The sequence below is a fragment of the Bacillus rossius genome, chromosome 1 (genome assembly GCF_032445375.1).
Source record: "Bacillus rossius redtenbacheri isolate Brsri chromosome 1, Brsri_v3, whole genome shotgun sequence".
NCBI classification, from domain to species: Eukaryota; Metazoa; Arthropoda; class Insecta; order Phasmatodea; family Bacillidae; genus Bacillus; species Bacillus rossius.
The window spans coordinates 138,721,361-138,747,883 of record NC_086330.1 but is presented as its reverse complement, the minus strand read 5'-3'; the positions used below and the strand labels follow the sequence as shown (position 1 = coordinate 138,747,883).

The window sequence follows — 26,523 nt, the reverse complement described above, 5'->3', positions numbered from 1 at the left end:
TTCCAGGGCGCGGCCATGCCCCGCGCCGTCACGGCATGCTGTGACGTAGTGTCACATCTTGGATCTCGATACACGGCATTCGGTGCGAGTAATTTCGTGACTGGAACAAGTCGAACTGTGAAGTTTAAAAGACTATGCTGCGATCCATCGCGGATGGCGCGAACCAAAGTTCACAAAGCCAAAGGAAAACTTGATAGTATTAATTTTTTAATGAATTTTTAAAATATGGCCAGAATGTCGACAATCAAGTCCAAATGCGGGATTTAGTATTTTTTTCAAATCATTTTTTGTTTATATCGTAGCCATTTCATTAGATAGTTTAAAATGTCCGTCTGCAAGCGGAATGCTTAGATGATAGATGTAGCTGCCCCGGCAGCGGGTGTGTAAACTACGTGTTATTCGCGTCCATAAATGTAGTTAACATAATTTGACTTGGGAAACTGTGTCAAGCTTTGAAGTGCAGAAACGTGGAGGCAAACTTAAGTGGTTCCCACAACGACTATCAAGAGGAGTGGATACACCAACTTTATATGTGCAGTTCTGAACAGGATCATAACAGATCCATCTTGTGACAGCGATTCTACTATCTGAGACGACGTTTACTTGATTTATGTTGGACTGCCTATTTTGTTTACTATGGTATATACATTTTCAATGGACTGATGTATTGTTACACGCAGCTACGAAATGATTTTTCTTATGGCATTTCCACACGTGTTTTGTTAAAAGCTAGGCACTGCATATCACGTCAGTGATAGCCACAATTACGACTGGTCTTGCTCATGACATGCCCTGGTTTTCCAAAGAATTTGAGGTGATTGGACTGTAGCAGCAAACCACGGTCTGATTACCATTTTTGTTTTTCTGGGTGGAAAAAAAATTATGGGCCGGCCGTACATGAAATTATCAAAAGTTCCATTTACTAAAAATAGATAAACCAATAAAAAAAATACAAATATATTTAAACCATCCCAGTTGAGGTATGTACTTAAAGTCCAGAAATTATGTTTGTATGATTAACTTTGTTTGACGGTGTAATTTAGGAAAGTTCAAAAAAGGTTGAACAATACAGTAGCGCCGGAGGTCGGGGCTTCGTTTTGGAGATCACGCGGGAACATGATGCCAGGGCGCTTGTGTCCTGTATTGGAAGGGAGATGAAAATGCCAATTCGGCGTCCGGCTCTCGGACCCTGTCTGGAACAGTCCGAATCAAAACTGATCAGAACTTGTACACAGACAGTATACGGGGCAGAAAATGCTCGGAAAAGTTAGGGGGGGGGGGAAGTCGCGGATCGTCACTCACCAGACAGGGAAGATGGCTTCTATTTACAGATGCGTCACCCGCCAGGAACTGATTCCCGCGAATACGCGGTCGTTTTCTTCATTTCAAAAGAAATAATTAAAAAAAAAAAAAAACTATTACTCTTGTACTAAGCAGACGGACTAAACTACTTGAAAAAGATTATAGGGATAGCATCCCTTATTTAGGTGACTACATAGTCGGTTGCGGTCGGATGGAAGTCTTGCCGTGTCTCGTCGACTCGCATCGCAAAATGGTCCGTCTGCAGTCGCGGCGCGAAGTGTCTCTCGAAGAACCGCGTCTCGTAATTAAAAGTAACTGTTCTATCAAAAGTGGAGGGGGTGACTGGGAGTCCGGACCGATAGGTTCCGAAGTTCCCCGAGTTGGAGTCATAAAAAAACTCAGACTGATGTCTCGAAGTTGGTAGAACTGGCCGACTTTAGCGCTACCTGTCTGAAATAAAAAAAGAATCGACTCGCCCAATGCGTCTGCTTAAACCAAGGGTTAAAGGGACAGTCAGGTGCTACACTCTGGCAGCCAAGATAATAAGTTACTGTTTCTGCCGCGAGATGTCGTGGGGTGGTCCATATTTGCACACCCATTTTTTATGCGAGGCGTCCTTGGAGACGGTCGCTGTCTGCTGGGGTTTATGACCAGTCATTGGTCTTAGGCGAATTCTTAGAACCGAGTGGGAAGGGGGGGGGGTGGACAAAATGTGCAACGACGCTGAGAACGAGCGTTCATGACGTGCTTTTCGAGGAGAGAACCTAATACGTATTCGTGACGGTAAAGGCTATGGTCAGCTCGCCTCTGAGAAATGGTAACAGCTCGTCCAGAGCTGCTGTATGCAGTTTTAGTTATGAAGTAACGTTACAGGCCTGGGACGTGCCTGTAAGCGAGGGAAATTTTAAGCGAGCTGCCAACAAAGTCTTACATCTGCAAAATATCCTATAGGTCTCTGGGAAAAGGTGCTTGAGACTACTGGCACAAAGTTTAACTTAGGAGTGTACACCAGCCTAACAAAGAGTAAATCATCCTTTAGAAACCAAATTATAAAGAAAAATAAAATTTCCAAAAATAATTTAAAATTATATAAAATTAGAAGAGAAAAAAAAAGTGTCGAAATACCAAATTTCCGGCACAGGACTGACAGCAAATTCTTAGATGAACTTGCACCTGGGATTAGCCGTGGTGCATTGTGTTATGTATGTAACGCAGTGTGCAAAGTTTTGTGTAAGCAACTAGGTGTGTGCCGAGTATTGCCTCCTGATGGCGGGCCACCCGTCAACTCAACAGTTGCCGCGCGGACCCGTCGCTACTTTATGAAGGTGGCGGCCTGCGCCCCCAATGACGTCATCGCCATGTGTCCAAGCGGCGACTACAGTAGAATATTCTGGAGAGAAAGGACCGTCACGAAGCCAGCGGGTATAACTAGGGGACCCTAGCAACACACACCATGGAGTCGGCAGACAGAACTCGACGCCGCACACAGCACCGGACTGCAAGAAGCTGTCTCCACACCGCACCGGCCGCCGCCCGATCGAGGCGCAGCAACGTCGTGCTGCCCGACGGAGAGGCGTCGTTGGCTCTATTAGACTTCGTCGTCGTCATCTGGTAAGACACCGATTTTTGTATAACCAATAGGTCTTCGCTCATCTTAGCTGAGGACGAGTGCAGCAGCAGGAGCGAGTACGCCGAAGTGTAGAGGTGACGATTCGTACGGGTGAAGTTTACGAGACAATAGTGCAGTACCACTAAGACTTTGAGAAACTTGACAGTTAAGAAGCCAAGGAAACTGAAACAGAGTTTGCAAGCGAACTAAGGGACTCTGTTCGCAACGTGTAAAGTCTGGATTATGTGAACTTTAAGGAGTTGTGTTGGCTGATTTGTGGAACACGAGCGGCTTGAACGAGGTATGTATGCGAGGCTGTGGAGCTGCGAGTTCTACTCGGTGTCCCCAAGGTCGTGGAGCGAGTGCCGGCGGACAGCGAGTGCTCCGCTCGCGGCGAGGAATCACCCGCGCGGCTTCACTGCGCTGGAGGCGAGTGACTTCTGTTTGAAACGCCCCATTGCGAGCGGGTTTTAAGACAGTATTACCCGAGGGAATACCTGAGATCAACAGATCTACTCGGCTACACTCAGCACACAAAAACTAAATGAAGTCAATTAACAACCTAGTATTTATATACATCCAGTCATTTAACATCATACCGATGGATAGTTAAATAAGATTGACAGTGATCATGTTAGCAAAGTTTAAATTTATATAAGACCAGGGACCCATTGAACCTTCAGAGCCGAGCTACACATACTCAGTGCTGGATGCAAGTTAATTCTACACTCATTTGCCATCACTCATATTACATCATAGTCACTTGAGTCAACACTCTTTTTCCATCAATAACATGCAATCAAATGCAAATTAACGATCATCGTCACTCAATTGAACACTCATTTTCCATCATTAACATGCAATCAAGAAATCATGTTTTAATATTTTGCATTTGTGGAGACTGTGGAACTGAAAATAATACCGGATAGCTATAATAAATAAATGTTAAATTTTAATGTTATAAATTCCTTGTGATAAAATTTTATAATAATTTTTTAATATAAAGTTCTGTCTCAATGAAAGTTCAAACGAACAGAAATGTAATTTAATTAATTGTTCAGCAAATGCATTACAAAACAATTATGCAAACAAAATACCTTATTCATGTTTAAAAAAGTATTGTATTATTTAAAGCCGAGGTCTTTTTAAAGAATTTGTATTCAATCTTACATTTACCACTGAATGATCAAGTCTAATTTTGTGTTTCACAGAAAGTGATTTCGTTGAGTAAGACTGTATTTCAAAACCTAGTGTTTAAGCTAGAGAACATGTTGACAGTTTGTTTCAAAGAAAGTTTGAAAATAAAAGCATTTATACGCAAGCACATCTCTTGTTCGTTATTACAAACTACCGTCGAGTGTTTAAATCTCCTGGGGTACGGCACTGGGTAAGACTTGCATGGCATTCAGCTGAATACGACTTGCTTAAACAGACCGATACGCATTCCACAGCTTTGTCAGGGTTTAAATAGTCTCCATCTTGAAGCAGCTCCTCTTGAATGGCTGAGTCATTAATTCCTGCTGACCGATCACGCACACACAGGACAGATTTTTTAGATCAGTAACAAACTGTTCTATCGGCATTCGTTCTGATTTGACTCGTGATCAAATACTGGACGTATTCGAGGTTAAATGAACTGTAAATCTCAATTTCTTTTTCGCCGATAGCATTAAGTAAAATGAAACTCTTGGAACTTGTTATATTTAACTTTTGAAACTTAAAAATACAGGCTGAATTTATTTTTCCAAAATGTCCAATTTTGAACTATAATTCATTCTACTGCGGAAAGAAACATTTTTCGGGGTAGGAGTGAAGGATTAAAAAAATCATAAAAAAAAATTACAATTAAACACAAGTGTCTGAAAACTTACATTACTATAGACACTAACACATTGGCATATTGTCCTATAGTAGTTATTACATAGTAACATAGATTTATTACATAGTATTTATTTAGTATTTAGTCAGTAGTTATTACAGCGAAACATCGTCTTAACTGATATTTTGCAATTTTTTTCTTAACTTTAGTGGCATATATCCTCCCTATCCTTATTCCTTCCCCTTCTGCGTCCGTCTTTGACACTTTGGTAATCGAATGGTTGCGTAAATTTGTGCATTTTGATCTTGAAAGGCGATTTGAATCGAGCGAGCCAACAAATATACTAAGTATATTCGCATCCGAAACACAACCGACATAAATAAGTAGTTCACTGTTGGTTTAATCATGATCTTTAATCCTTGCAAGTTGCAGACATTTGATTGCATGTCTACTTGTGACACAATTCCAAGGCCAATCTCTTGAGCTATTTCACATCGTGATTTGCAACTGCATCCTTCCTGCGTACGATAGCCCCTCCCGAAAGTACTTCCTCCTGTACGAGATTCTGGATCCGATGCTGAGGTGCATGCAGGTGACGGGGCGTCACGTTCTGCTGCAGCTGGTCCGACAGCGGCAAGGAAGACGCGCCGTGACATCCACACGAACCGGGCGGGTCGAGGGGCCCCTCAGCCATTCACTCCCGGCATTCCTTTCAGCCCCGCCGCCGTCGCCGCTTGACTGACTAATCAGCGCGGAGGAGCGGGGTATTGTTCTGCTGAGAATCGACCGGCTTCTTGTCGCGACAAAGCCAACCGCGTTTTTTTTATTTATCAACATATCGTTCAACCCCATTTCTTGGGTATGATAAGTCAATCATAGTAAACTGCAATTTTGAATTTATGTACATACATATACAAGAAGTACAATGTACAAATTTACGTTACGGTTTTTAAAAGCATAAGGAAATGACAGTTTGCAGCATCTTATAAATATCGAATAAATTAAAAGTTTTTTTATATAAAATGTAGCATTAACCATGATCTCACATGCTGGAATCGCATTAGCGCGACGGCGGCGATGCAAAGATGCCTAACCAACAACGCTCCACACATAATGTGACGTCAACGCGACAAAAGTGGCGGACGCGACAGAATTCCCGATCAGAAATATTTTCCATCGCGTTTACGGAGCAGCGTTACTGAGCTGCGTGTCAGAATTTTGCCCTCGTAAGATGGTTCAACTAGTGCATTGGTAATATTATTATTATTGTATTTTTAAGGTTTTATTTACTAAATTTATGCGGAATTTCTTGTGTCTGCGCTCATTTATTTTTACAATTAAATGTTGAATTGTAACTAACCAAACTACTTTACCAAACGTGTGTATTAAAAAAAAACCTGCAAGCATTGATTGCTGTCGTATGTTTGCGTATGTAACTGCAAGAAATATTGTATACCCAATCTTTGGTTTTTGCTGTCTCGTGGGTGAAAACTTTTATGTCCACAATAACGCGATATTTTACTGTCGCTCGCATGTGATTCCAGCATTAATCTTCTGCGATTAAAGTTGAAATATGTCTACCAACACTTAGAATTTTTTTTTTGGCTGCATCGGGTTTTCGTTTTATATACTTGAAAATCACAGGAAATTAGGTACTTTTTTTTTCAACGAAGATTTTACCTTGAATAATATAATAGTTCTACGTAATGTCAGATAACTGGATCTTCGTAGCAAATACGGCGTATTTTAACTTCCGGGTTCTGTTTATCTGTATAAACAAGCTAAATACGGACTTGGAATAAATAAGTGTTTCTGCATTAGTCCAAACCAGTTTTTGAAAGTTTGGCTTATTCATCAAATTTATTCTTATGGATTATGTCCAAAATAAGTGAACTTAGTACTAGTAAATTTACGAAGATAACTATATTTACTAAGGTTTCTGGATAATTTGTAATAAGCGTTATTCCTAAATTTAAGGTTAATTTTTGACGTGATAACGTCTGATAGATAGATGAACGCTGGCTGCACGCACGAAAAATTGTCACGTTCCGCCTGAGTCGAGCGTGCAAGAACCGGCCAACCACCGTGCGAGAAAATCTTCTATAATATCAAACAGGTTAAGGCGGGCTTTTTAACTAATTGTTCGTAATTATATTTAAACAAATTATTTAAATGAAATTTCCAATAAACTGTAAATAATATTTGAAAATTAAAAAGTATGAAATTTTTCATCAATGTTTTCTTATGACGTTATCACGTAAAATTATCGTCCGTAAACAGACTGTACAGACAACCCCCTCCCCCTTTTTTTTTACAGAGTAGGTGCTGTGGAAACATCCTATAGCTGGTTAACGCTTAAATGAACTTTTTTGGCGGTCCTTCTACTTCAGAATCATTCCTTTACACGTTTAGACACAACACTGTCACAAGCCTAGTCACATGTAGGCATGCTTCAAGCGAGGGTTACTTTTACAGTGTTGCCATCACACTTAATCTCAGTCCGATGAACATAAACGAAAAGTAAACAAAATTTAGAATTCATATACTTACAACGGAACGTCTTTAACTAATTTTCTTGCTATACCGCCAACACAGTTGAACGAGTGTGAACATGTTAAATCCTGTTTATGGCCTTGATTAATTTCAACGGCTTATTTCGCCGGAACGGACTGAAGTATGATAAATGAAATGCTTGGGAGTTATCAGTTGTTGGCTCATTATGTGAACAAGGAACCATTTCGAAGTTTCTCGTGAGCAAATATGAAAAACCCCGTTTTTTATACACACATTTCTCAAGCTTGGAACATTTACTTTTTAGCAAGCAATAGTGAGTTTTGCATTCTATACCCTATTTCTTGTCAAGAGAATGAGTCTTAAATAGTGTGGTCGTCAGTCTTACCAAAATGTTTTCGGTGTTTATGTTAGTTGCATACTTTTTCAGGTTGCAAAGTTGAGTGTTTGTCCGTCTTATTCTTGTTTTGAGAGATGCAATTTAACGCCAATGTGATCAGTCTCAAAAGATGGTTATCACTCCACCATACTACAAGGGGCATTGGACAGTTTCTCTATAATATTTGTACCTACACAATTTTTTTTATAAATGGGACAAGTTTTCGTGTAAGATTAGATATTTGTAAATTTACATTTAAAAAGACTGAATCACTACTAAATGGTGTTCGCAGTAATACTGGGTTCGGATTTTCCCGGGCATATATGCTTAGTGTTGCCCCAGTAGTTCCAATAGTTATTTGTAAATAGTTCCATGAATGGTTTTTCAGTATTAGCTGCGCACATAAGCGTAATAAAACAAAATATACATATTTTTTAATATTGTATTATTTTATCAATAGTTAAAAAAATATGTTTGAATAAAGATAAATTTAAAAATCATGCGCCATTTTTCATAAATACTAGTATTATCTCGATTAACGTATTTCATATGAACAAAAATAACCATAGCCATGTGTTACACAAAATTAGAATTTATCTTTCTTGTAGAATTACAAACTATTTCTTGGCAACTGGTTTCCAAATATAACTGAAGAAAAATTTTTTCAATGTACATGTGTTTTTTTTTATTAATCAGACTTCCTCGCACTCTCATGGGTAAATAAATTTTAGTAGCTCGGAAGATTTGTGGGTGAGTCACATATGTCCCAATTACTAATATTAATTTTTTAAAATTTATCATGTGAACTTTAAGTTTCAAATGATCTTGAAGACTCTGAAACAAATGTGTGATCGATGAAATGTGTTGTAACCTCATGGTGATAAAACGGATGTAATGTTCGTGTTTCTGACGATTGTTGCGAGTTTCGTGCATGCCACTCGGAAGGCGCCTGTGGTTAGACCCTGCCTGTTATTACCAGGCTCGCTTGTGGGGGAGGGGCAGGGGGTCAGTTTATCGTTACTTTGTGCTCTTTGTGGAGTTGACGGGCCGTGTTGCCTCCGTCCAGAGCGAGAGCCCAGCACTAAATATAGCCGGCGATACCGCCTCGCTCGTGCTCCTCGTTCAAGGACTTCTGAGGAAGTGCGCGTTCGACTCCAGAACTATCGGGGTCTGTTGCCAGTGGAGCTGCATTACACGGTCTATTTCTAGAAGAACTGGCGCGTAGCTGCGGGACCGGAGAGTGGCAAGCAGTCCGCTATTATCGACTAGTATCGACTTGGACCCCGTCGAGTCTGATCCGCACACTCATTGCGGCTATTGAATTGACTCGATTTTAAGCAGACAATTTATAGGGAATTTTTTTTCCTTATTTCGAGTGGTTATTAAAAATAAGTTGGTAACCGGAACGGGTACAAGTATTTTGCCATCGACAGTGAGACAAAATTGTACTTGCAAGAAAATATTTTAATGTCTGAAATACCTTTGTTTTGAGATGTCTGATTTTTGTGGACAGTTTTTTTACCCTTGGTTATTACACTGTTAGAAATTACAGTACATTTAAGGAATTTTCAACGAAGAAAACGTAAATTAATAGAAGAGTTCTTCGTAATCTCAGGTAAAAGCTGGGCCTTCGTAGAATATACTTCGGATACAGAGTACCGAAATGTATGTTTAATTCTAAACAAGGTAAACACACATGCGGAAGAAAATAAGTTTTTGCTGTGTACTCTAAATGTTTTTGAAAGTTTTGTTAGAATATTAAAATTATCGTTGGCTCGTTTTCGAATTTTTTAACAACCGTAAACTTACTAAGAAATCCGTAAATTTACGAAGAGCCTTTGATAATTTGTAACCAGCGTTCTTCGTAAATTTAAGATGAGAAATGTTAACTCCATATTTAAAAAAAGGGGACACAATATTTAATTTTTTCCCCAGATATAAAATAAAATGGTGTACGTGAATAAATTATGAGGTCACATTTGTTAAATGTTTTGCAAAAATATTGCAAATATCCCACGAGAATTAATTTTTAGAACTTTTCTGCAACTTTAGGAATTTTGAAAATAGTTCCCAGAGTGAAAGCCGAGGTTGATGTTCAGCGGGGTTGGATTTGCACTGTTCTGAGGAGATCATAGTGGGCCCTTCAACAACTTGTACCGACTTGTTGAACAATGATAAGGCCTGCGTCTGTATCCGTGCTTGAATTTCCCAGGGGATTGCTCTTAGTCTGATTAGGACGGAAGCTTCTAGAAAGCGGATGAAAAACTCTAGATGGTTGATATTAAATATAACTAAACATATTGTAATAAAAGCATGTGCAAATGTATGAACAATAGTGAATTATTGGAAGGTAATCTTAAGCGCGTTCGACTGCTTCAAAAGGGCAGTTTGTGGTATTATTAAGCTTCTGTAAAATTCGCGGTTTTGCTCATGATTTTAAATACTTTCTTAGTGTTACAGTGGCTATTTGTTCACAAATGGTTTTGTAAATTCAATTGTATATTTAATGGTTTTTGAGAAACATAAGCCCGATTTATTTTTCAATATTACCATGAACAAATATCACGTAGCCATGTGGTGAACAGTTTTGAATGAAACCTTTGGTCTGCGGCCATTGTCATGTAAATAAATATTTTGCTTTTCAAAACACGCAGAAACAAGATATCCTCAATGAAAAAATACTCTATGTGAATGATACCCTAAAATTAATTTTTACGAAATTAGCTACTTAAAAACTGTTAATTCAAAACTCACAATTTCGTGATCCAACATATTGCTAGGATTGAAATAAAAAATGCATATAAAGGTTCTCAAAGCGATTAAATAGAAATTATTGAAGCAATAAAACCACTTAAACGATCAATAACTAGAAAATAATTTTCGGAAAATACACGGTAATGAATCGGATAATACCCGGTAATGAATCTCTCTTGGCATTTTTGTATCTAAAATTGTTATGAAAAAAACTATGTTTAGAAACTTGAATACTACTAAAATCCACCAATATCAATATAGTATATTATATTAGTACGTCTGTAAGTTGTTGACTGCTGATCGGAAGCAAAATCTGAAGCCGTTTACTACGATAGCGTTTTGTCAGTTCAGTCAGGTAGGAAAATCTGAAATCTAAGCCAAAATTCGTGGTAACTCAGAGTAACGCTTTACTTTTCCCCAATTCACGATTTTGCTAGACGGCGGTAGCATCGAAAGGAAGGTTTGTTTGTCGTGCGATTGGTAGGAGAGTTTGCATGCCTGGTCCTGCTATGACACTGCTGCATAATATCGTATAATCAGGGGTGCATCTGTGTTGCTGAGGCGGGATGATAAGTGCGACTCTCGCTGGTGCTTCTAGCGCGGTGTCTACTCTGAACTGGTGCGCAGTCTTCTCGTCGTGCACAGGACAACTATGATATATTAGTGGTAGCCATCATTTAGATGTCGGATAAATGAATATAAAGCTGTAATGCAAGGCCCTTGGGTGCTTTAAAGAATCTTTAACGGGCGTTTCATGTTAATTATTTTGAAAACATGCGATTTAGTCCTTTTCACCCGCCTAAAAATACAGTTTTAAAAATCACTGCGGAAACGGAACTACCCGTACGCCCTCAGCGCATTCTTAAATGCTTTTCGTGAACACACCACTCGGATATCTTGAGTGGTTTATAAATCGCGTGGTTCCTTCTGAATCTGTGCACAGTGTGTGTGTGCCCAGGTGGACGGGCCCCTGTGTGTGTGTATATGTATGTACCTAATCTGGTTACACAAAACAAAACTGGGGCCTGGCTGTTGGGACGGCGCACAGTGGAAGATTTGCCCGAAAACGTGGTCAAAAATACAAAAACCAATGTTATGTCATACAAACTTCATTATAGGGGTTTTCGAGGTCGCTGATTACGAATTAATGTTAAAATCAATTAGTTAATGGCCGTTCATCTTATAGAGGCTAAAATAACAAAAAATACATATAATTTGTTGTCAATAATATGCATATTAAATGTTTGTAATTTTATTGAAAATGGCTCATTTAGAAGTTACTTAATAAAATATAACAGCAAAAATTACTTTTAATTGCATATTATTCAGAAATTTCACAATGTTTCTTGAAGATTCTTTCCATTTAGTATTTAGCTTAGAAAAAAACGGGGACAAAGAAGGCCTTGCACTCGCAGGTATTGTTATAATGCAACCCCGTTTCTCGGACAACACTTTCTGTAGGTGTTCCAGACTAGTTCTTCTATCTGTAGTTAAAAAGCCCTTCAGCATCAAGAATAGCACCCTCCTAGTATATGCCAGTTATTCTTCTCCTTATCCTAAAATGAAAATTTTGCATGACTGCAATGCAATGGCACTTATTAAAATCATTGGGCGGGTAAAAAAGTTCAGGTCGGGGAAAGCGGGAAATTGGTTTGCAGTAATGGAGTCCTTTCTTGGATTATTTTCTGTATGAATAGAGTAACATAGATTAAAAACAATTTGTAATATTAAAAACATAATATTCACAAATTATTAATACCATTTTGTTGAATATAATTACAATAGTGAAATAAAATACATTGATATTTTTATGCCATTCTGTTATAGTGAAAAAAGAAAATACAAAAGAAAGTCAACAAAATTCTACCATAGTTAAGATGTCAAAAATTCTTCATTACATTGGGTTGTTTTTGGTGAATTCGTTTAAAAGTTCTTTGTTCAGTGCTCATTTGCGTTCGCAACAGTAGACCCTTAGGAATAATGTCTTATTCGCGGGATTGATTCTTGGTTATGGTCGATCCGGAATTTCTTAAGGGGGAAATGTAACTGACTTGGCCCTAGAATAGCTAGTTTTCTCGGAGTACTCCCTATTTCACTGTTGTATTCCATTTATGATTCGATTCTACCCCAAATCACAGTCACGGGTACCGAAGACCTAGGCTGTTAAACTTCGCTCAAATTTCTCAATTGTTGCCATTTCTTGCATCACATCATTGCATACAGTCTCGTGAACTAATTTAGGAAGTTTCTTCATCTCATTAGATAATAATAATTGAATTGTAAAACAACACAAGACATACATTAGTAAATTCCTTATGGGTTTGTGTGTACCCACCCGTCATATACTTTTAATGGTTATATTACAGCTGGAAAATCTAAAACAATTGTCCTTCTTAGTGAACAACTTTGAAGGACTTCAGATTAGTTTTTTACCAGTAGTAAAAAATTCCGTATCAATAAAAAATTTCACTATACCAACACTACATGGGGTTTTCATCAAAGATTTCTGTAAGGCTAGACCACCACTAGTAAACTTCTCCAGACTTTAACAGACATCGATGACGATGTCGAGAATGAACTGACAATTAGTGAAGCTTATGAAGGAATAAGAAAAAAGGCATCTGGTATTAGACGGGCTATGCACATTGTCGACAATGATGGGTCGGCTTAGACCCGCCATAGCCTCAGGGAGTCTCCACCAGTGCAGCAATGAAGGAAAAAATATCGTACACAAAGGGTAGCACCTATTAGCAGCTAGTTATTGTAAATTCGTATTACTAAAACAATAAACTAAACGCCCTATTTCGAAAGAAAGGTGCATAATGTGGCATACCCAACTAAAAGCCTCGATGTAATATGATAAAACTAAATTTTCATTAGGTTCACATAGTCGCTTTAGAAAATAAAACAAAAAAAGATTACAGCTTTATATATAACAACATAAGGCAGTGATATAGACGCCATACCTCCAGGAATTGCATACATTTTTCAGAATTCAAAAATATAAATTTTTACGGCCGCGACATTCACTTTAGTACAACATGGAATTATCTTCAACATAGTTAGGTCCGCCCAACGCACTCGACCCTCACTTGTCAACTGCCGTGAAATCTCAGGATGTGGGAATTTCCCATTGACATATCCAGTTTCCCATGCAGGGATGATCTAACATTACTACCACATTGCCAGTTTGGTCGGGATTTAAAGTTCGCGATTTGCATTTTGACCACGTTTTCGGGCAAATCTCCCACTGTGCGGCGGGTCAAAGTTCCTCGACGGCGTGACGCAACGGGCCGACGACGGGCGCCCGTCGCGCTCTTCGACGGAGACTTCCGGCATCCTCCCAACTCCCTTTTCCCGCGGACCCCTTCCTTAACACTTTCTTCATTGCTCTTCTTATATTCTTCGATTCTACTAATTTATCTAATTTTAAGCAGAAAAATATTCAGCGTAATTATTTTTTTTGTGCCAGCAAATACGAAATGGGCGAGGACAGAGCGATAGCGTAGGATAATGTTCCCGACGCAATGAAATTTTCTTCGGTGGCGCACAAAAATAATCCTGCCGAACAAAAAAAAATTAATCAACATTAAAATATACGTGCATCTACAAAATATGACCGTTAGACAAAACGTAATTAATTATAAATTACGAAACGGCCGCATAATTCGGCACCCTCCCGTTATTCCTATTTACCCGTGTGCAAACCAGGCTATATAATTATACTTCGCAGATACTATTTTTGATCGCAATGATTAATACCAACGAGTATGTTTAGTAGCAGCTCTGGTACGTATATTTGCGAACGTAATCTTGTTCCTACTGTAAATATTATTTAAAAATAAATTGTTTCACGCGCCTCGTCGAAATTGGTTTTTTATGCAAGATTTTTATTTGAAACTGAAATAGCAAATTCTGGTTGCAACGGAGGTCGGGGCATCGATGACTCGACGCCATCCGAATAATTCGCCGTGGAGCAGTTTTCTTTCGCCACAGGTTTCCTTCTTCCCTTCTTCCCCTTCCTCTGTGTCTCGGTCCGACGAACATCTGGGCTGTGATTGGCGGGCCAGGAGGACGCATCGGTGCGCGACAAGTCCCGCGGGGGAAATAACCTCGGAGTGAACGAAGAGTTGCCGGGCCCTGCCATTGGCCCACTGAGCCGGTCGGAGCGACTGAAGCGGTCTTCATCGTGTGTGCACACAGGCAGACCAGATACCAGGAACATATTTACAATGGTATATACAAGGGGGAAATAGAGTTAAAAAAACACAAATGATATATCAAGACAAGAATTGAGAGAATTAAATGCCAGGAAATGATGAACATGAACTTGCGGTATGATGCAATTTGCGATGCGTTGTTGCAGACGGAATTAATGTAAACTGCACTAATTCACTTCACTGCGCATTTGTGGGGGGGGGGGGGGGGGGGGGGGCTGGTGGTATCAGGGAGGATGGTGTGGGCGATAGTCAAGGCATCTTTTATGTGGGTAGGGATTGATGGGATCATAATGTGCTATGGACTTGACGACATAATACTTGGATTTGCGAAGGGAGGCGTAGTACTTACCAGCTTAGGAAATGAGAAATAAGGGGAGTGAGAAAGAGTTCTTGTCCTGCAATTCACGTGTTTGTATTGCTCGTGATGAGTTCCGGGAAGCGATCTGGAGGTTCACAATCCACTATTGCCTGTGTTCCATATCAGTGTCTAATGGATCAAATGTCGCAAATATTAGAGAAACTAAGTTATGTTCCTAAAGTCGAGAATTCGCATATTTGAGGAGTTCTGCGGTGATGAGACTACAGTGTTATGGAACCTTTTCCCCAAGAAAGTTTTTAAGTATTCATTTAAGGGTGTTATAGAGAGGAGGACATTACTTTTTTTTCAGGGAAGAGTACACTGCTATATCATTATGGCGAAATATGTAAAACGTTCTTGGTAAAGAGGAGCCAATATTTTCCAAGACTGTTAAAATTTGTAACTTGGAACTAAAATGTGTCCTACCCAAATTTCTCAAATTTATTTTAGTTATATGTTGCATGAATTTTCTTAAAAATACTGACCAACCGTGTGAAATATGAATTATAAGGGGTAAATATATCGGCGGCAGAATTTGGTTAATTTTTTTTCATTTACGTATTGGTGGAGGAGAGATTTATAGGAACTTAAAGACGCTATAATTGTTTTGACACAAGAAGCCATAGCTATTTCTGTCTTTCGATTTCCTAAATTGACTTCGTTAAAGCATAGTATTAAGTTTAATACTGTGCCTCTAGTTAACGACTGGCTGCTACAAATAGTTTTCGTTATGAAGTTATTTGCGTTTCGTATTTCTCATTTTCCTTATAACTATAACTGTAATAACACTGTTAAAAGACGATTTATGTTGTTTGTAAATATATTAACTTGATATCTGGAATTAAGGCCAATTTTTGTTATGGCATGACAACTGTTGAAACGAAAATGTCATCCAAGGAGTACTTATATGAATTCTCATGTACTCGTATTCCCCATATGTAAAAAAAACTCATTTTCGTTACTGCAACATAGTTTTTACACCTGTATGTAGTTTCTAATTTTTTCAGTACTTGTATCAAATTAATTTTTTTTCCAACTAAGCTAATTATTTGTATGGTAAACTAATATTCATTATAACTGTAGCGTATTACCAGCGTGTAAAATACGCAGCCACTAAAGACGCAACCTGCTTTCGCAACTGCCGCTGTTACAGAATTTTAACAGCCTCATACTATGTCGTATCGTGATCTCGCCTTAAGTTTGCCAAATCACATAGAACTTATTCACTTCGCGAAGTGCTTAGTGGGAAAAATAATAGTTACAAATAAAAATATTTGTTAGATTTCAATAGTAAGGGGAGATGAGATGAAATTTGCAGTTTTTTTTGGAAGGGCACGTTTCATTATAGCGTTATATGCTACCTCACCTCATTGAGAGAGGTGGCTCAGTGATTAACACACTATACTTGAATTTAAGAGAACTTGGGTTCGAATCGCGGTCCAACCATCCTGATTTCTGTTTTATATGGTTTTCTGAAATCACTCCAAGCTTGTCTGGTCACATACACTGTGCACTGCTTCTGAAAAACCACGTGTTTTGAAAACGGCTCCCGCTACCATAGTGGTGTCTGTTTACGAGAAGCATTTAACAATGCGCTGAGGACGTATCAGTAGTTCTGTTTCCGTATTTTGATTTCAAAACTATTTTTACGATGGTAAAGCTACCAAAACGCGGTTTTCAGAATACTATTCAGGCATGAAACATCCGGTATAGATTCTTGAAAGCACTTAACTTCATTTCGCCGCCATATAACATTATGGTTACCGCTCAGATCTCATAATTTTCCCATGTATGGTGATAAGACTGCGCGCCAGTCCACAGCCTTTTGAGCTAAGGCCGGTTCACACGCAAAGTTTTGAGCAGCGATCTACCTGCGCAGTTAAAACTGTGCTAAGCGTCCACATACATGCACAGTACTAAGAAAAGGTAAGAGAAAGTCATCGAGGAATTGTTACTTTGATCAATCTGTTTTTGTAAATATCAAGGGTCAAAACCTGTCAGGAACAAGGTGGTGCAGGCACTGTTGAAAAAAATTTTCCACTGTAAGATTACTTCGTGAATTGCTATTAACCTCGGTACATGCGCTCATATGACTGCAAAGTACCGGTATCAGAAGTTCCACGAGAGGAAGAATGCAACTGGCAGGAGCTACAAGGACTTGGAGTCGATGGCAATCATGTCTAAACTATTTCCAGTACAGGGTTCTGTGCAAGGATTACTTGAAGGTGTTTGCCGAGCGATCTACCTCCTTGTATTCCTCTACCAGTTTTTTTTCGCACACCTGCCCCTTATTATCATTTACACTATACTCCTTACTTGCCACAAATGAGGGCGACTTTGATATATTTCAATCAAATATATCAAGACTCTTTTAGAGCATTGACGGTCAGGCATGTTAACAATCTTAAAAAAACATTACAATAAGAATGCTGTTTGTCTGGGCCACCCTCGAACGAAAACTGCTGTCTAAATTCCCCCCCCCCCCCAAAAAAAAAAAACACACACACGCTCGCCCACACGGAACTTTCGTGTGTGTGTGTGTGTGTGTGTTTGTGGGTGGCTAGGACGGTGGACTGATCAGTCTGAACTGATGGACTGACGATCTGATGGCTTTCCATAAATCGGACTCTTGGTCCGAACTGCCGAGTATGGAAACAGCTGTCTCGCCAGTCCAAACTGACAGTACAAACAATCAGTCCATTAGCCGATTGTTGTTGCAGACATCTTTGTTTATACTTTTTTGGTCGCGTTCTTTCTTTTTTTTTACTTTTTCTAACTAAAAGTACAACTGAAATTAAAACATTTTAACTTTCTTCCATATTCTACAGCAACAGCAACCACAAGACTGATTGTGTGAGGGAGACACCGCGCTAGAAGCACCAGCGAGCTGCGCACTTATACCACCTCACTAACACATACACCACTGGCAAGGCCGTAAAGTCTGCAAAGTCGGTTTATGGACGATAGTTTAACGTGACAACGTCATAATTAAACATTGATGAAATGATTGCATAGTTTTATGAATAAAATTGAATAATTTTTATTGAATTATCGCTATTTTGTATGTATACAAGAAGGAGTGAAATGAAATCTACAATTTATTTGATAAATTTACTTTTATTTGCACTCATTAATTCAAATATGTTTATTACTTTAACGGAGAGATTATTTTAACTATAACTTTTATACATGTTTGTTATTTAACTTCTTCCAATCTGTGTTATTCTGTTAAGGATGGACGATGATAGGAAAAGTAGGAAACTAATGGGAGTGTTTCAAGTTTAATGTGCCTCGAAAAAGTCAAATCGATGGTTGTTCCAATCGAGTGGAAGAGAGATAGATGCGGCGCAAGCGTACAATGAGCGTAACGGGACAATGAGTCATCCTTTTTCGTGCATGCAGCCGGCGTTCATCTGTTTATTAGACGTCACGTCAAAAAACCTTGGAAAGGCTCATCCTGAATCGCTGACCCATTAACTGTGCTATGCTTATTGCAGTGCTATGCCAAGTATTTTTGAGCATAGTAGTATTTTATATAAAATGAGGCTGAATCCCACCTTGGATGGCGTCACGGAGTGTGACGTAAGTAACTATTTGTCTATAATTTCCAGTTTTTTTACGTGACAACGTCTAATAAATCGATGAACGCCGGTGTCTCGTTACGCACGTTCTTCCGTTACACTGTGCCCCGTTACGCTCATTGTACGCTTGCGCCGCACCGACAGAAGTGAAAAGTTAAAACTTTGTTTATAAATGTGTAATATGAAATAATTTCTACGTCACATGTACGTAAGAAAATGAATCTGATTACTAGTTATAATTTCAACTTTTTATTCTTTTATTATTAAAAAAATAGCATCTGTCGGCGATAAATAGTAATAATAGGTTATCATACAATTGATTAAAAAATTATGGTGATTCATATAATTGATGATAAATATTTGATTATAGTTTATTTATATGAAAACTTGTTCATAATTATATTTAAACTTTAAACTTTATAGCTAAACGCCAGTTTTTAAAATTAATTACAATGCATCTACACGTGAACTGTTTCGTCTGTTTATAAAGTGAAGTGAAAAGTTAATGTGGTTTTCATTGCTTATTACAACAATTTCGGCAATAAAGATTCATTATTCTTGCATTTTAAAAATCTGATTACTAGTATAATTTCAAGTATTTATTCTTTTATTATTAAAATAAAAATGATTCAATTTTGTTCATAAAAGTATGCAATCATTTCATCAGTTTTTTTCATAATTATATTTAAACTTCATAGCTAAACGCCAGTTTTTAAAATTAATTACAATTCATCTACACGTGAACTGTTTCGTCTGTTTATAAAGTGAAGTGAAAAGTTAATGTGGTTTTCATTGCTTATTACAACAATTTCGGCAATAAAGATTCATTATTCTTGCATTTTAAAAATCTGATTACATAATTTCAAGTATTTATTCGTTTATTATTAAATTAAAATGATTCAATTTTATTCATAAAAGTATGCAATCATTTCTTCAATGTTTTGTTATGACGTTGTCACGTTAAACTATCGTCCGTAAACCGACTTTACAGACAACCAATTTTTTTTGTTACTACGTAAACAGTTTTCTTACGGCATATGATAATCCATAAGCAGTAAGCCAGTCAGTTTCAGGAGGTTGTGCTTTAAGAAAATTGGTAATGATCCGGAAAAATCTGGGGGTAATCAGGGAATTCTGTTAGTGGATTTTGTGTCAGTCATAACAGCGAGAGTGCAGAGTGGCTCGTGCTCTTTTGGGAAGTGGGCCATATCGGAACATTCCATGAGAAGTGCTTTACATTCTTTTTGGGCATCTGAAGATGTTGGGCACTAACCATTAGCTCAAGTTTTTTTGTTCTAATTTACGGCAGTTTGACCGTAGGGCAAGGTCGTTTACTTCCTAAAACGGTCTGCGCGTTTGAATTGATTGCAGCCACTCCTGAATACAGATGTGGGCCGAGGAAACTATTTCTGGGCTATTTTAAGACCATTCAGTCGACCTCTTTTACTCGCGTTATTGGTAGCAACCATGCGGGTTTAGTTTATTTAAACGTTAATTGTAACATGACAATTCTCTGAATATCGTAGTTACCTTTATACGTTTTCTTTCGTTAATAACACATATTTTATGCTTATTTTGTGTTTATTAATACTATTCATATAAAAACTCAAAAATAAGGTTTACGTCACTAACTGAATTCATTGGGGGAGATGTATGCTTACACTGTAGTATAATTCTAGACTCTGGGTTTGAGACCACTTGATGTGTCCTCATTTCCGCGCGCCATTTTGTTTGCAGCCATTTTCAGACGATGTGAGAGGGCGCATCGTGCATGAATGACGAGAATATGTAAACAATAATAGAATCTGAACGACTTGACAGGATTCGATGGGGTTGGTTTTGTGGGTTAGATATTTTCACCTCGGAGATCCGAATGTATAGAAATAGTCAATACAGTTATATAGTAAAATTGCAAACTGTTTTTCATAAAGTAAGGGTTTGACACCAAAAATTAAACAAATATGAAAGAAAAAAATGGTTGTAATATTATTAAAAATCACATAACCTCTTTAATAACCAAATCCTAGAACTAAATATATTTCAATTTTCGTCTAAAATTACATGATATAATGTTTAAATAAGTGAAATTACTTTAAAATTGAACATACTCCTTTATAGGATTTGGTTACTTTATATGCTGTTCTTACGTGAATTTAATAATTGTACACCAAATTGTTTTATTTGTTTGTTTATTCATTTTTGTTTCAAAATGTTATTTTATGAAAAACATGTTCCAAAAAAAAGTTAACACTTCATTACATAAACTATTTATTTCTGTAAATTCAGGTCTCCGTAATAAAAATGCCTACCCGACAACCAACCCCATGATTTTATGTAAAGTCATTAATGTTCTATTGTTTTTATATTCTCGTTATTTATGCACGATGCGATCTTTCCATTCCTCTAAATGATAGCATTTTAATCCCAGAAGCCGAGGTGTATAGGTACTCGGCCACGTATAACCTACGATCTAGTGCTCAGCCTTTGTTTGATACTATGTCAGAATTTTAAGATTAAATGCAAAATAATTCTTTCTACCTGAAATAAGTGCAATACCGCATTAAAGGGCTGTTCGTAACTCCATGACACGAAGATTTCAAAAGGGTTAGCTCTCATTTAGCAAGTTTTAGCCTACAACATGGTTTTATAGTCGCACCAGTTTTACCGTTAAAGGTTTCAATTCTAAGCAATTTTTTGTGTCATTCATTTGCGAGAGTATTCCGTGTTTGATTAATATAAACTAATTTCTCGTATTTAAATTTGCGCGTTGCCTTAAATTTTTTTAAATTCATTTCGTGGCTTTCTTTCGTCTGAGAACTATTACCCTCGTTTTAGATATGTATTACGTGTTAAACAAAATTTACGGGTGAAATTTGGTGATTTAACTTTTTTTTTCTTTTATATTGTGTTTTACATAGCTTTGAATTAGTGCGCTTATAATTAGATTAAATATGCATGTTATTGCCCGCACGTCACAATAAATTATTTCTTTGATTCCAGGCGGGAAGCGGCCACAGTGAGCTGTTAATTTACACTTTGCTTTGCAAACAAAATAGTGAAATATACGCCGAAAGGAAGTTATACCTATCTCAACTAGGAGTTAAAGAAACTATAAATCAGCCCTTCGTAAAATAGTGGTCGACAGCATGTTCTTATTTATAGTTTAACGCAGGAGTATCACAAGATTTTCTTAGCGTACTATTTCAGTTGTTTGATTTTTTAAAGCTTGTAGAGTGCTTTGTTATTAGTGATACACGGGGGGAGCAAGAAATCCACTGAATTGATGTACACAGTGGCAATAAGGGATTGAAAGCATCACCAGCAGCTCTGTCGGAAAATACCCCATTACAATTGGACCGCGCGTGTGACGCAGATGGCTCGTTGTGCATATTAGTCTACATAGCGCCCTTGTCGATGTAGTGCAGCAACGTGCTAAACACACTGTTGGTTCAGTTGCGCCCAAGGACAATTGGGGTGGGAAGCCTTCGTTTCACTTATCCCAGGTCAGTCGCCAAACACATCCGGAGTTGGCCGCTCGTCCATGCAACTACGCTGTTATAGTAAAAAAAAACCATAGTCCTGCGAAAAGTGATTGATTTTCACAATATTTAAGTAATAACGATTTTTTTTTTTTTTAATTTTGGTTAAGATTGCTTGAACGAATTTTTTTGCGAGAATTTCATTTGTCACAGACCCAACCTAATATTTTTTTTCATTTTTTTCTTTGTTAAATATTATTACTTGTGAATTACAGGATGAGAAATTTTTTTTAATGTTTGTGTTTATCTGAGAGAGAAAAAGCGAGTTAGTCTTTCAATAATGCCAGATGTGTAACATCGCTCCGTTAACGAGCGAATTCATAGGTTTTCATGCTGCAAATACACTAATACAAAATTGGGAACGAAATGTAACGTATTAATTCTTTAAAATAATGTCGATCGTGATAACTATAGGAATATTATGTTTTTAACTATAGTTCTTACGAATCTCTCGTAGTTTCCGCACTTTCCGCACTCGCCACTAGAATTCACGTCCGGAGCAACTGCATAGAGTATAGATTTGCAGAACGAAATGTTAAACTTTATAATGAAATGGCTCAATAAAAGCGAAAAACTTGAAACAATACCGAACACCTGCTTTGACCTGATTTTCGACAAGAGATTTTATTAAAATGCTGCCCATCTTGATAAAATACATGTTAAATGACTATATAACGAGGTATTAAAGGATAGTTGTAATATTATAAAGTTTTATTTTAATACCTGTGCGAAATAGTGGACATTCATTTCCTAATAAACTTAATTAATTAAAAAAAAATTTAAGTAAACAAAATATATAGGCCTGCCTAATATTAAATAACCATTCATATGAAGTCAGCTATGTATTTAATTATATTATAGCTTTAATACAAACAAATACAATATATTTATATGTATATGTATTTGCTTAAAGCACAATTTTTATAATACAATAACAAGGTAGAAAAAATGTTTTCTAGTGACGAAGTTTTGAACCACCTTTGAACTTACCGACCGCGTGTTCTACCATTACGCTATCGGGACAGTTGCGCTTTGAGAAGTCTGTGTATTATCAACAGTGTTAAGCCAGTTTTCTGAAGTATTTTTAAACTTTGTGTTACTTTTTACTATGATGTTTTAGTTTGTCAAATATATTCCATGGTAGTTTCACTATCATAAAGCTTTGTTGGGCACACCAATACGTTTGGTATGTACCCTAATGTCTACGAAAGTGACTATATTCGGGTTCTGTTGCTATTTGTGTCACATTTACGTTCATAGACTTTCGTTCCATTTTGCGAAATTATTATTACCAAATGCCGTATAGGCATTTTACACATTACAAAAATTATAATTGAACAGTAATGATGTAAAGCCACGTCCAGACGATGCGATTTTTCGTGCAACTTGCGCTGTGCGCTATTGCCTCTAGCGCATGCAATATTGCACGATGAAAATGCAAGACGCACATGCGTAAAGACGCAATGCTCGCTCCTGTCTACACGCTGCACTGAATGCAAGGTGCGCAGTTGAAATAATGTCCATCTATAGTGCGGTGGTTGCTGCAGTTTGTGATGCAGTTTGTGTCTCGTTCAAGAAGAAGACTATGGCAAAAAGAGTTCTTTAAAAGCAGACAAAATAACATGTCGCGAGAGCTTCGATGGGACGGAGAAGTGCTGTTTAGTTACTTTACGCGAATGTCGCGACAGGATTTTGACGTAACTATGTTTGATGTAACGATGTTAAATACAATACACTATATATGAAAAGGAAGTAGAGATACAAAATATAAGCATACCGGGATGCATTCAATACATTTATGAACATATTACTCAGGCGTAAACACATTGCTACCACTGCTGTTGCCGAAACCATCAACTGCTTCATCATGATTAGGCACACGCAGCTCTATATATTGCTCTGACGATGAAGAACCCGTGGAACTTGTGCTTGGCAGGTAATTTAGTGGTTGGAATGGAGAGACGACTGATTAAACAACATCCTGTGACTCGATCTCAAAGAGAATGTTAGTGATACGGTTGTGAGCAATGTTTTGTAATCGAGTAGATGGTAGGTTCCGTTCTTGTGAGCAACAAATTCTGCAAAGGAAGCATGGACATAGTTTATTTTCATGTTTGTACACACACTTTTCATGATCTTGAATGCTTCTTCCTCTCTGGTCACCGTACTCTTTCGTTTGTTCATTTGGAACTCGTAGTGTTGACAACTTTACAGGTTCCTTCTATCGGAGATTTGAGATGAGAAATAAGAAGCACATCGTCCTCTGCATTCGTTTCTTCGTTTACTTCCAAAACCTAGTATAAACACAACACATTCATGCGGAAATTTGCTACTGTGTATAGTTTTAACTAGTATTACTAACAGATACGCAATATGTGTACGTTTATAGCATAAATACTATAAATTTATTTCAGATGCCATCAAGTGAAGATTGGAATGAAATTTCGAGTATATTTGAAGCAAAATGGAACCATCCTAACTGCTGTGGTGCTGTTGACGGAAAGCAAGTTGTGATACAGTGTCCAGAAGGTAGTGCAACCGACTACTTACTACAACTACAAAGGATGTTATAGTATAGTACTGTTAGGAGTTGTGGATGCAGACTACAACTTTATATATTGTAATGTAAGATGTCAAGAGAAAATTTCAGACGATGGCGTGTTCAAGCATTCGGAATTCGCAAATTAATTACCGACTGTCTATGGCACGTCGTACTGTTGAGAAGGCTTTCGGTTTGCTGCCATCAGTTTTCAGAATTTTTAGGAAACCAATAGAAATGAAAATTATTTCAAATGTTGCAGACGTTGTACTTTTCTGTGTGTATCTGCATAATTTTCTGCGAAAACAGAAGTCTTCCCGGACGTTGTATGTGCTATTCGGATCCCTGGATAGTGAGGATGCTAATACCGGCAATGTTGTTGATGGTTTGTGGAGGCAAACAGTGGCATCTGATACTGGTATTTTGCCCCTGCAGGCTAGGGCACGTAAGCCTTCTGCAAGGGCTCACGACATCAGGATCGACTTTCGTGAATACTTTATGTCAAGAGTGGGGTCTGTTCCTTGGCAACACCAGTATTTGTAATCGTTGCAAAGTAATTGTGTCGTTTCCAGTCATGATGTGTAATGTTTCAGCATATTGTCTAACCGCTTTCTGTATTTAAATTAGTAATCATACTTAGCTACAGTAGATAAATTCTGGATGCACAGTAACTGACGATAACTTTTATATTTGTGCAGATACATATTTGTCAGCAATCACAAATATAATATCATGTATCACAACACAAATACATTACATTATACTTACATTCATCTCATTGTTGTCATCATTGTTGGTGCTGTCATCAATGCTCTCCACAGTCTGAAATGGTACGGCCGTGTCTTTCAAAAACAACAGTGCTTTGTATGCAAACCATGACGGCACTTCCTTTGCATTCGCTGACATGCCACTTTTTGCACTACGGACTTTATCATGCTCCTTGCTAAAATAACAATGTAAGCTTTTGATATTATTTTTCACAGCTTTTTCATTTAGTCCATACTTTTGTCCTAGTTCAATGATGGCATCCCTTCGAAGTTGTTTGTGTGTTCCACAGGAGATCATGTTTAAGGTAGTCTTCTATGAAATGCAATGTGCTTTTCTGGCTATCAGACATTAGTAGGGCCATGCATATTTCGCGAATAGATTATGAGACTAGCTGGAAGTTAATACACTGTAGCATCATCTGCGTTTTGTGATTGGATGAGTTTATTTCTCAGGTACATGCCGATTGTCATCACACCAATCACAGTAATTAAGGCGTCCGGAGTGGCTTGGTCGAATATGACAGCGACTTCTCTCGCATACTGCAACCAGTCACAAGAAAGAAACCGCTGGTGCGGGTATACCTTATTGCAGTCTAATAGTTGATCATATTTATTCGCGAAGAATGCCTGCCCCTAGACATTAGTTATTCACTATGCACAAACACAGTATCAATTAACTGAACTCTGACAACTCTCAACTACAAAAACATGTACACTTGTGTAGACAAACACGGCGTAGCGCACGTAAATGGCCGATGATACCCACTGGCAATGGGAACACGTGCGCTACCAGACGCGCTACTGATTTACAGGTAAACGCGCATGCGCTCGACGCACAGGCTGCTTGCGCTTGCTATGCGCTATTGCATGCGCACAGCGCAAGTTGCACGAAAAATCGCATCGTCTGGACGTGGCTTTACTAGGCTCTCAGCCTAATACTACCTCAGGGGTAAAGTCAGTGTCATGAAACTTGTCTTTTTCGACAGTTCTCTAAAGTAATACTAATCGTGTATGCACGTATCCTCCTGCCACCATTCTTTCGCCAGTATTTGTAAAGAATTTAATGTGTTTGTGGTGTTCATAAGCAAGTACCATGTAGTGCTCCGGAATTAGGCTTGTTTGAAATTAGGTACCGATGGTACAAC

The 26,523-nt window shown here is 38.0% G+C and overlaps 1 protein-coding gene across 5 annotated transcripts in view; it reads left to right on the top strand.

Moving 5' to 3' along the window:
- LOC134546213 (uncharacterized) overlaps window positions 1-26,523 on the top strand; it is a 720,520-nt gene that overhangs the window by 356,769 nt on the left and 337,228 nt on the right. The window contains exon 1 of one of the 5 annotated variants that reach the window (XM_063388824.1): window positions 24,487-24,601. The exons of the other annotated variants lie outside the window; for them this stretch is intronic. Coding sequence (XP_063244894.1) covers window positions 24,487-24,601 — 115 coding nt within the window. Of the gene's footprint in view, window positions 1-24,486; window positions 24,602-26,523 lie in introns of those variants that run through there. 5 annotated transcript variants of the gene reach the window in all.